Here is a 12,800-nt window from a genome sequence, read left to right on the forward strand (position 1 = left end):
CATAAACTTTATGGTTAACAAGATAATAAGGCGCCTTGTATCAGAGAGCACAAGGCAATATAATCAAAACTGCAACAACAGAAAAAAGGGAACTAGAATCCTATCATTTGCCCTCTAGGGTTTGAGATGTATATAGTCAGTATACATCTCAAACAGTATATATTGAGATGTATACAGTCAGTAAGTCAAAGGTAGCTCTAAATAATAGTCTCAGAAATTTTTTTATTTTATATATCATAAGACATCATCAGTACAATTATCAAACTGGAATCTATGTATACTGTCATATGTTCATGAATTAAACCTAATGGGCTGAAATAAAAAAAAAACTGATTAAATTAAATTAAAATATAACAGATACATTTATTTAACAACTGAGGATAACAACTTCCCAAACATTTGGAATAGTGAGACAGTCATTAGCACTTTCTTTATATAAATGTTCATGTTTATGTATGGATTATGTAGCAGCTTAGTGTTTTACCATTGGATCCTGCAGTTAGCATTTTCAATTCCATGTCGTGCAGGCCAAGATTTGTGAAGTTTGATAAGATGGATATGGTCTTGATGTTCAGAGATACATTTATTTATAGATCTTCCTGTTTGTCCACAATAAGAGAAGTTACACAAACATAGTACTTCGTATATGCCAGGTAGCATCACTGGTGAGAGGTTGTCATTTGGAGAAGGGAGCAAGTTATTAATTTGGTTGATGGCTTTATAGATAGCAATGAGCTGATATTTTTTCATAATTTTTGCCACACATTCAGAGATGCTTTTAATTTTTACTACCCCTTCTCCAAAAGACAAAATCTCACCAATGATGCTACCTGCCATATACAAAGTACCATGTTCATGTAACTTCTCTTACTATGGACAAACAGGAAGACCTATAAATAAACGTATTTCTGAACATCAAGACCACATCCGTCTTGCCAAACCTCACAAATCTGGCCTTGCACAACATGCAATTGAAACATACAAGTAGTCCAGTCATGATATTACTTCATGCGCAAATTTTTATTTGATTACACTTAGATAAAGAATTAAACCAAGAATATAATTTCTTGGCATCTTTAATTTATAATATAACCAAGTGAAAAAAACTTTAAAACATCTTTCTCTAATCCAGAGAATTTTAGTAATAAGGTATCGCACCTTTCGACTACTTGTATATGGAAATATGACTTCTGCATTACTTCAAATCTCGGTGTCACTTCTGGGTCTAGCTCCCCCTGATGATGTGACCTCAATAAAGGTCAAAACCGGTCTGGGTAGTGGCCCTTCCCATACTGCATGGCATTATACATGTCCATAAGAATATGTGCATTGCATTATGGGATACTAAGGCAATTAATGTGAAGTCATTAGCCTCTATATACAAGTAGCCCAGTCGTGATGTTACTTCATGTGCAAATTTTTATTTGCTTACATGTGGATAAAGGATTAAACCAAGAATATAATTTCTTGGCATCTTTAATTTATAATATAATCAAATGAAAAAAACTTTCAAAAAAATATAGTTATGGATGCTCCACAGGTTTCACTATATAAGAAAGTAATACGTAATCATCACAGCATTTTCAAACCAAATATCAAACAAACAACTCATATATTCTCTTAAGATGGAACAGTTAGCAAGTAACTTGAAGAATAGGAAATACACACACACTACCAACATTATGGCAAGTCAGGACTAGTCATCTATGCATTAGGCACCCCTTAACATGGGACTAATTGCAAGAAAACAGTGCTACACAGACACTGTTACTAATCTGAAAGCCTATTTGAATTAGTGTCAGTAATGTGGCATTCCCACAATTTTAACTAGTATGGATGAATTAATATATCCAAAATTTGGATCATTTAAGATCATCCTTATCCCAAAAGCCATATGCTACCCACACTCTTGTAAGAAATGTTTTTGAGCTCTAAAGAGGTTAGTTTGAATTCAATAAAATATCCACAGCTTAATAAATTACATAATTTATTCCCATATATTGTTGTAAGTTAAAGTTGATAAATAAGATTTATATCATGAATTTCAGAACAGTTAACTCATACATACAATTTTAAAATTCTTATGCTTCCTTAATAAAAGCAGCATTCCTCCTGATGAAAATCTAACAAATTCTCTGCTTCTGATGCAATCAACTCTCATAATGCTAATACTATAGAAAACCATATGTAAAATGCTATGACATGAAGGTTCAAGAATGATCATTATTTAAGATGGCAAAATTATAATTCATGGATGAAATTTCAAAGGCAAAGTTTAGAGAAACCTTTGAAAAAATAGATGAGGTTACCACTTTCAAAAAAACTAATTGCAATATGGAATGTCACAACTATGTTCCAAGCAAGGATACTGCAACAAGTTGTAAAAATTCGATGCAACAAGAATAGAATACAGAATAACAAACGCATAGAGTTTTTACAATTAAGCAGAACCAAGAACACCTATAAATAGTTCTTTCTTTTAACATTTTAGTATTGTGTATAACATAATGTACAGCCCAACAGGAATTATCTCTCTCTTTGAAAAAAGATGCAAAAACTTTCAAGGCCAAGAGAAACACTCTACAGTCAGAACGCCATTTGAAAGTTTGTTTACGAGTTCAACCCTAAGTGACCTCAAGGTCAATGCAAAAAGGGGCAGCAAAATTCAAACGGATGTTCCGCTGACTACTTAATGGGATTAGAACAAGAAGACAGAGAAGAAAGGGCTTGTCGAAGGTTCGAGAAACCAGGAATCATATGACAATGTAAGGGGTTCGCATAAGTGCACGCAAGGAATGCACGGGGTTTAGAAAACTGAACCCAGGGTCTCGGAACTGATGAAATATAAGATGGGACCTCCAGAGACACAGGGGAGTTTTTTCTGGCACAGAGAAGAGACGAGCATACGAGGAGACGATGTGGTAGAAAGGCCTGAGGGTGATGTCCTGATGTGTCAGGGAGGGAAGCCATGCTGCGAGCCGTTGCTCAGTCCAGAAGCGTAGACGACCAGGGGACGAATCAGCTGAGGTACAGCCAAACTTGTCTATGAGCCATTCAGCTTATCTAAGTCCGTGAAGGCCCTGACAATTCACGACCTTTCGCCGGTGTATTAACACGCCAAAGAATCGTAACCCACATCCCGCAAGCCAACCTGACGAACGGCCGGTATCACAAGGATTTCGAAGGAGGAGAGATCAAAAACCCGAGACGAAGAAAAAAGGAACACAGGAAGTCGCAAGCAACGGGATCTGAGAGTGCAACTCATCAGAAGACAGCCCAAGTGAGTTAGAATATTGTTTTATGTAGACTCTATGACGCCATAAGGATAGGTTGTAGAATTTGAAGATTGCATGTAAGAATGAATATAGCTTTGATGGTTGCATCTAAGAAAGAGTATAGCTAATTTCCTAGGAACTAATTAGTGGGTTATGAAAATTTAATTAACGCCTGTATGTAATCTTGTATGAAATTTTAAGTTTATGATATGTTATATTAATCGTAATAAGTCCTTGAAGCCATTTATTCAAGTAAGAGGATGATTGTTAATGATGCTTCTTTAAGTGAGATAGATAAACATGATGTATGCTTTGTATAAAAATGAAGAGAGATATATGCAGATATTAAGAAGTTTGTTAAGTGATAATTCCTTAAGCCAGATAGATAACGTGATGTGTGTTTTGTATTAATTGAAGAGAGATATATATGCAGATATTAAGAAGTTTGTTGAATGATAATTCTATAAGTGAGATAGATAAACATGATGTATGCTTTGTATATGCAGATATTAAGAAGTTTGTTAAGTGATAATTCCTTAAGCCAGATAGATAACATGATGCGTGTGTTTTGTATTAATTGAAGAGAGATATATGCAGGTATTAAGAAGTTTGGTAAATGATAATGCTCTAAGCTAGATGGATAACATAATGTGTGCCTTGTAGTAATTGAAGTAGAGATATATGCATCGTTGTCTTTGGAGTTTCTTTTTTTTAAAAATTTACAGAGGATCACCCGCTGTTTCATAGTGTGTAATATATGCCTGTTTGTTGACCATTAAATCCTATGTTGCAATTTCACGAAGTTTTTGCCTGATCTTATTTTAGTTGCAATGCATTGATCTTAAATTAAAAAAAAACAAAAACAAACCTAAGCGGGAAACTTAGATATAAATAGTAAGTGAGAAAAGGGCCAGGACTGCAAAGCAAACGAATAACTTGGGGACAAATAAGAGAATTTTGTTGTGAAAATTTTGTAACCTACTGGAAGAATACTTCTTGCACCATATTGCGGCTTGGATGGCACAGTCATAAAAGATAAATAAATTTCTCCATTGCTCTCAGGTAGAAGAAGTATAGAATATAGAAGGTAGGATTCTAGAATATGAAAAGAGGAACGTGTGAGATTAAGTGACGATATTATTAGTGGATTACAAAAGCCACAGAAAAATCAAAGGATAAGGATATATAAGAAAAAAAAAATTTTACAAAGCAGTAGTAACGAATAAATTAGATAGATTAGAGAAGAAACATAAAATATTACAAAGTTATTAGGGAAATGTAAGTGAACTAAAGGGTGGAGAGGCTTTGGAAAGGTGAGAACTGTAGACAGATACTAAATACTGTATTTGGGATATGATGAAAAACTTGAAAGAGGAGTGGCACTTATATTGGGTGAAGAGACAGGTAAAGAGGCTTGATGAATTGATGCATGTAAGTAATCAAATAATAATAGTTCAATTACATTTGAGATATATTCAATTAACCATCATACAAATTTATGCAAAAACAAACAGTAATGATCTTAGTATTTCACATAAACTAGAGAAACAACATTAAACATGCTTTTCCAAACAAGTACAACCTGCAACTCTTTTTTAAAGTCAAACTTCTAAGTGCTCACTTATACCACACACACACACACACACACACACACACAGCACTAATGTGCTTATAGGTCGTTTGATCTCTAATGTATGGGATCAATAAAAAAAAATAAATTAATACACATATATAGACAAAAAAAAATAATAAAATGTACACACACACACACACACACACACACACACACACACACACACACACACACACTGCATCACATGAAACTACTCATACAGAAGTCAAAGTGCTAACTGCCTCCACTATTATGTCACTACATGTGAAAGCTAATTCTACAATTAAATATATATGCATGCGTGCGTGCACGCATGCGCGCACACACACACACTCAGTTATGCTTGCATTTAATTAGAACACTCAAAGTAAATTAAACGTAAACCCTAATATTAGCAAAAAAAAGCATATTTTATGATATCAACAAATGCAATACTGAAACCCCTTTTGCCAGATATTTCAGTGTTTCTGATTTAACATCATCTGTTCCATATGCTTTTTCATATTCAGGTTTCTGATTGCAGAATTGCTAAAGCTTTCTCTACCACTATTTCATCACTTTTACTTCATTTCATACTTTTCCATATTAATTTGTTGATCTAGCTGGCTAAGAGAATATCATACCCACTCTTCAACCAGCAAACAGGCTGTATATTCAAATCCCACTGTGGGTATGGATGTATGGACAAATTTCACTGCATAATGACAGATCAACACCCAAGTTTCTAGATCACCGAAGAGCCTTGAGCAATTTACCAAAGGCTTCTCCCACAATGTGAAAATACAGGTTGAATCATCATTAATTATGCAATTATGTCAATGTGATAACCTTTGATTTCTCTGCTATCTTCATTTCCTTTTCACTAACACTTCTTATACTGATGGTACCTGCTTTTATTAAAGCATGCAGGAAGAGCATCAACAATATCAGAGTACTCCACTGTTGCTCTGGTTGATGCTTTTTATCATATATGGATAATACTGTGAAACATAGTGCTGCAATTGCAGACTAAGGAAAGCAACAACAGAAGTTGACAGATATCACTGCAAACACAAATATATAATTATTTCGCCCCCCCCCCCAAAAAAAAGTCTCCTCTTCTACCACTCATAATTGATACCTCATCCTAAGCAACTGTTCACATTGCACAAACTAAAAATCTCAAGTAAAAATGCATTTCTACTTGAGAAATGCTTTTCTCAAGTAGAGAGAGAGATTTTGAAGGTGATAAACTAACAAACCTCATTGAAAATCCTTGATTATTCAGAAGAGAACAATTTTGCTAACTGCCAACTAGCCAGACAATGGACCCATTGCTGTGATAAAGAGATAAAGGGTCCATTGATATTTATGCCTCATACCTTTTCTAGAGGCAGCTTCATGCGAGATGTTTGAACTGGCATCCACAATCCCTCCACTTCCTTCCAAATTAATAAAAATGCACATTATAGCTGGCCAACATTCATATGTGGTCCAAATGAAAACCCACTGAACCAACATTTCTTTGTTCATCCCATTATACACGCCATTATTGGAGAAGCCTTCATCCAATTTTTGCTAATAACTTACACCTCTTCAAAGAGATTGTCAGTAACTCTTTATCTTCATCCCTTAGCCATACACGGTTCTGATGTACTGTACTATAGATTCTGCAACTTCTCATATGTGGAAATAAAATAGAACCATTGACAATGTGAGCATTAACAAACTTTTCAAATTAATATTACAATTACTAAGATGTGTCACTACACATATACTTAAAATATTGCCCAAAATTATGATAATAGCATTCTTTTTCAAACTAATAAAATAGACCTATTTAAGATACCTTATTACAAGAGGCCTCTGGATAACAGACTGTGCTTCATCTTCTTTCTTCTTTTCATCTAATGTTTCATTTTCTGATGCAGAAATAACCCCAGAACTGAAATTAAGTCAAAAAGGAAGTTTTAAAAAATAAGGTTAAAAATCCCTAAAATTCTATTAAAATCACTAGAACAAAGATTAACAACTTACAAAACAGAACTGAATCTTGGAAGTTAGATGACCAAAACTTGAAATTCAAGTGAAGAATGTCTTTCAGAGAAAGACATTCTTCACCTGAATTTTAAGCTTCTGTGATCCTAAGGATCTTATTTAATCACAAGATATATACAGTGATCTACCGCACAGTTAGCCTAGTGGCTTTGCGCTTCGCAACCATATGCCTGGGGAAGGAGTGTCCCAGGTTCGATTCCCGTTGTAGACGTGAGGAATTTGAGGATCTTCCTCAGGCATAGCCAAGTTAGCCGGTCTTGGGCGCGGTCAGTAGGGTTTTTTCTGCCAGTTTAGCTGGCGTTTTTCATTCCGCAAACAGGCAAACCGGCCCCGTGAACAAACGCCTCTATAGTCAAAAATATATCCCCTCCCAGAGGCAGACCAGGCAACGGGTCCTTTGGGAGTAGTACTAACAAGAAGTCGCATCTAAAAGTAACACGCAGACCCTGCACAGGAAGCGCGAATAACACGTAGAAGAACAAGAACAATATATACAGTGATCTATCAATTATACAGTCATTGGGAAACTGATTTGCTGATTGGTGAACTGCTTTCTCTGTTAATATGAGTCTGGAAAAATGTTTTGGTCCATGATATCATGCTAATTCATTTATTGAACAGTTAATTAATGTTATGATTATATGAGGACCAGATAAGTAGAAAAATTATTGTGTATGACACCACAATTATCCCACTAAAGCAAATATGTCACTGATCTGAGATAATCACAAAAAATATACAAGAATGCATATAACATTCTTATATGGTGATATCTTTCATTATCACAACAACCAAACTCAGAATCAATGTTAGAGCATACTGCAAGTAGTTTATTTGTTTGCAGCTATAACCTTTTTGTACCTTTGGAATTATTTTCCATTTTTCCACTAGAAATGGCCAAATTAAATCATAATTGGGATGGTTGAACAGTTCAGTGCACATGCTAATAAGTATAAAATTCTTTAAATTCCATTTAGCCACAGCAGTTATTGTATCTGCTGTAGCTAGATGGCTCACTTTGTATTACATGTTTTCTGTAGTCTTCTTAAACCATATTGGAAATGCCATAAAAAGTTAAGTATAGATTCAAAATGTGAAATTTCTTTTAATTTGATTCAGCCAGAACAGAGTTATTACTTTGTAAAATTAAGATACATTATTTTCCCCTATGTCCCAACAAAAAATTTTTGTAATGATCCCAAAATAAACCTCACTGGTATCCATTTGAACGGAGTCAATACAAATGAATGCAGCCTTGTTCCTTAACCACTAAGATTCTTTGCAGTAACTACCAACTCCTTCCATTCCTTTCTGTCTTGAACTCTTTCATTTCAGTCCTGGATTCTCCAGCTGAGCTTAGCCTTTTTAGATGTGATCCTTCTGGTGTTGTTGCAGTCTTCCTCTAGTTGCTTTCCATTAGGCCCCAATTTCTCCTCATTCCTCAGCCATTCTCTCAAGTAATAGGTTCTACCCATAATCTCTATTAGTGTGAAATGAAACTTGTTACCAAGGTCACTATTAGTTGTCAGAAGAAAAAAATCTAAAGAACTTATGTACTACACAAAAGTTTAGGGAATCTGAATAGTACACACAAACCAGTTGTAGTATGACCTTCTGCCACTATAAGGGACGAGCAGTACCCGTTGTGAATCAGTATGGCAACTGCCAATATTGGACAATGAAACTATTTTTCCTCGTCTCACAGGAGGTTACTAAGAACCTTTCAAGTCATACTTTAAAGAGGGAATCATGCAGTCACTAAACACCAAGAAAAAGAAAATTTACCTGAGGAGGCAACATGCAAACCACTTAATTTACAAATAAATGTACATTTATATCTGTTAAATAATAGAAAGAAAAAGAAATATTTTCTTTTTCTTTCTATTATTTAATTATCACAATGAAAACTTATGAAGAGAATTGGGATGGGAGGGGGGGGGGGGGGGAAGAGACTAGCGACTTTACTGACAATTTCTCCTGTTTGGGTTCTTGGGTTACATGCATTTTTGTAATGTGTTTTAGTGGTTCAGCAATTTTGTTCACCAAATGAAATGTGGGATTCTAAAAAGCAAAGAATCTGCATAAAATTTTGCTTCAACCTCAAAAACGGTGTTGGAGAAACTCACTGAGTACGTGATAATGCTATGATCCAAAGCAAAACTTTTTTTGTGGTACAAATGATTCAAGGCTGGACAACCGTTGAGAAGTACAACCCTAAAAAACATTGCAAAAGTGCATGAAGTTATCTTTGCAGATTGTAGGTGAACTATCCATGATGTATGTTTGTGAGATTTTAGAACTGTCATATGGGACCATTCAACATATTGTCAGATGTTTTGAATATGAGATGCATTGCTGCAAAATGCCTCCCACACAAAAACAACAATCGCTTGTTCAACAGTTATGGCTTCCAAAAACACAGTAGTCATTTCCCCAACAATGCCCTTGGCAACTTTTCCCTGTTTCCCAAGTGAAATTCCAGCTGGAAGGGCATTGCTTTGACATAACTGAGGAGGTCCAGACAAAATCACAGGAGGTGCTAAACACACAGTCCCACTTGAGGACTTCCAGGGATGCATGGAATCATGGAAAGACTGCTGGGATCACTGTACACATGCCCAAGGGGATTGCTTCAAAGGAGATAGTTGAAACTAGGAGTGAACTTTTTTTTCATCATCATCAAATTCCTGCCATGTACCCTCAGGGGGTGTACAGGATATGATAGTACTACATGAAAAATTTACATCATTACTAACTTCCTAGCTACAATTGTCCTCCAAATCAGTCTGATACTTGTCAAGACTCCAACATTACCAGATCTTATATTTCTATCGTCTAAGGCACTTTGTACCATAACAATCCACATATATCTTGGTCTTCCTCTGGGTCATTTTCCAGCCAACCTGGCAGAGAACACTTGTTTTGCTAATCTTTCCTCGCCCATTCTGTTTAAGTGACCATACCACCTGAGATTAGCTCTGCTAACGCATTTCCTGGATGCTGACAATGTCAAGTTCTTTCCTAATATTCTCGTTTTTAATATGATATTGTCATTGATGCCATCTATTCACGCCTCTAATCTTTCTCAGGACTCTCACATCTGCAGTCTCTAGTCTTTGATCAAGTGTTTTACTTCTGACCCAGCTCTCAGATCCATAAGTTAAAACTGGTTTGAACACTGCCTTGTATACAACTAATTTAGTGTTCCGACTAATTTCTCTCTTATTCCATATGAATTTATTCAATTGACTTCCTACCATACCAGCTTTGTTGATTCTGTTGTCTATTTCCATATTTAATTTACCATCTTCACTAAAAACCGTGCCTAAGTAGCTGAAATGTTGTACTTGTTCCACAGGTTCTCCATTCACAACACAGTTGACATTTTCAATGATTCTGCCTATTGTCTTTGTCTTTTTATTGCTGACCTTCATACCATATCTATTACAACAGTTATTCAATTTAGTCAGAGAATCTTGCAGACTTGTAGCGGATTTATTGAGAAGTATAACATGTCTGCATAAAGCAAAGAGCTGACATTAACATCTCCAATTTTGATATCATGTTTAATACCACTTTCCTTCATAATGTGATCCATATAGATTATGAATAACAGAGGGGATAATGCACATCCTTGTCTCACCCCAGATTTAACATTAAACCATCTTCCTGTACTTCCTTCAATTCTAACTGCTGACTTACAACTCAAATAAAGACCAAGTATTGCTTGATATAATTCCCCATTGACACCATATAACTGTAGCATATTGAATAGCTTCTCTCTTGGCACCTTGTCATATGCCTTTTCCAGATCAACAAAACTTAAATACCGATGTTTGTTACATTCCTATGTTTTCTCAACTATTTGTTGTAAAGTGAAGGTCTGATCCTGACAGCCTCTATTTGGTCTGAATCCAGCTTGTTCTTCACCAAGCTTTTCTTCCACAATTCTTCTTAACTGTTTCTCAAGTATACTTGCATATATCTTAACAGGAACACTCAGTAGGGATATACTTCTGTAATTCTCATATTCAGTTTTATTTCCCTTTTTATATATGGGTACTATGAGAGCTCTACTCCAATCATTGGGAATTCTTCCCTGTCCAGGCATTTTGAACCATGCAGTGCAGCTGTTAAGTCGGAGGGCTTAAGATTGTTATTTCTCTATTTAGAAATATAATGATTTATCAGAATAAAGAAGCACTTTATAGAAATTTTACTTTTGGTTTTGTCATCGTCTTAATTTAGTAATATGAAATTTTATTATTATATAGTTGCTTAGTCTAAAATACTGTAATTAACTAACCATTTGCTGGGTATAATAATCTAAATGTGAAACGGCCGACTTCTGAGACACGTGGTGAATATATATCTGTTATGTAGCACGGTGCCTTCCTCCCCCTTCCACCGTAATGCTACAAGTGTTACGAAAGGATTCCGCGAGCGGCGCTAAGTGCCGCGTGACATAGTGAAAGCATGACATACACATCGATAACAAATGAGAGAAACGGCACGGTGTTTAAAAGTGGATGTAATGCTGCAAACCAGGCTTTTAGACGTTTTCCTGCTGCTGTATTCCTGTGCCACGGATGTCCGGCTGGTATGGAGCCTCCACGTGGGTTTCCTTTGTTCGGAAGTTACGACCGAATGACCAAGAGAACTTACCAGTCGGAAACAAAAGCCCAGCAGATCCTGATGGTGGAAAACCACAGAATAACTCCAGTTGAAGTATAGAGGGAAATCGTATAGAAATCCCGAGGAAGTGTAAAGAAAAGCGATAATATAAGGTAGTTGTCTGACAAAAGAATTGATGTGGCCAAAATAGATTATCCAGCAAATCGGTAAGGTGAAACCTTTGTCTACTAACTAATGAATTGACCGAGAAGATTTATTGTGTGTGCTAAGAGACATTTCTTTGAACTGTTGCTGATTGATTTTGGAGGAAATTTAATAGTGTCTCATAGATGTGTATTGAAAGAGAAATAATTACGATTTGTTCTTGCTTAAAACTGAGATATGTGTAAAATTTGAACAGGATTGTTAAGGAGAATCTAGAATGGAATTTAATAAGTATTAGGAGAGAAATTTTAATGATTAGAGTAGAAATTTGAGATTAAGTGACTAACTGATAGTATTTATATTTCTAAAATAAATTTTCCCTTTTCATGAAATTCTAACTGAATGTACGAGTATTAATGATGTATATAAAAATTTAATTGAATGATTGACTAAGTGCTTCTCAGTGTAATATATGAATTATAACTGTAATTAAAATGTTTTGTTTTAATGTGAATATTGTCTTGCCTGTATCTAGATCCTACTGCACTTGCCCATAAAATATTACGAACCACACAGAGGCGGGAAACTGTATTAGTTAAGGTCAAGACTGCAAAGTGTAAATTTATAGCTGAGAAGAGTGAACGCTGACTGTGATCTATCACCTTGGTCTTACATTTGGTATATCCTAGGATTCAGGGTGGCGCAGCGTATACAAAGAAATTTTCTCTGAGTTTGAAAGAGGGAGATAGAACTAGTGCTGAGACAAAGAAATTGGCATCTGCCATTTGCATTTCTTTGTCTCACAAAACAAAGAGCTTCACTCTTATTATCAGGGATTCAGCCAGAAGAGTATTAGAGAAAAGAAAGGTCAATTAAGGACAGGAGTCGACCCAACACAGCCACTGTAAGACTTTTATACCACCATAGTTCAGCATTTCTGGTCGAATATCATCTATTCCTGCTACCTTTCCACATTTCAAGCCTTTGATGGCTTTTTCTACTTCAAGTATGGATATGTATTCCTGACTGCATGCCTGGGCAGTGTTTTTTTTTAATCACTGTGCTGTCATCACTGCTTGTTTCATTTAGCAAATTTT

At 35.5% G+C, this 12,800-nt stretch overlaps 1 protein-coding gene across 3 annotated transcripts in view; it reads right to left on the reverse strand.

Moving 5' to 3' along the window:
• The window catches only part of LOC150108891 (uncharacterized), a 461,422-nt gene that overhangs the window by 312,272 nt on the left and 136,350 nt on the right, over window positions 1-12,800 (reverse strand). For all 3 annotated transcript variants that reach the window (XM_090410738.1, XM_090410720.1, XM_090410728.1), the window contains one exon: window positions 6,716-6,811. In XM_090410738.1, the coding sequence (XP_090266864.1) occupies window positions 6,716-6,811 (96 nt within the window). The remainder of the gene's footprint in view (window positions 1-6,715; window positions 6,812-12,800) is intronic.

Source organism: Typopeltis vanoorti, chromosome 2, assembly GCF_054136105.1.
Source record: "Typopeltis vanoorti isolate ZY-2024b chromosome 2, IOZ_Tvanoo_1.0, whole genome shotgun sequence".
NCBI classification, from domain to species: Eukaryota; Metazoa; Arthropoda; class Arachnida; order Uropygi; family Thelyphonidae; genus Typopeltis; species Typopeltis vanoorti.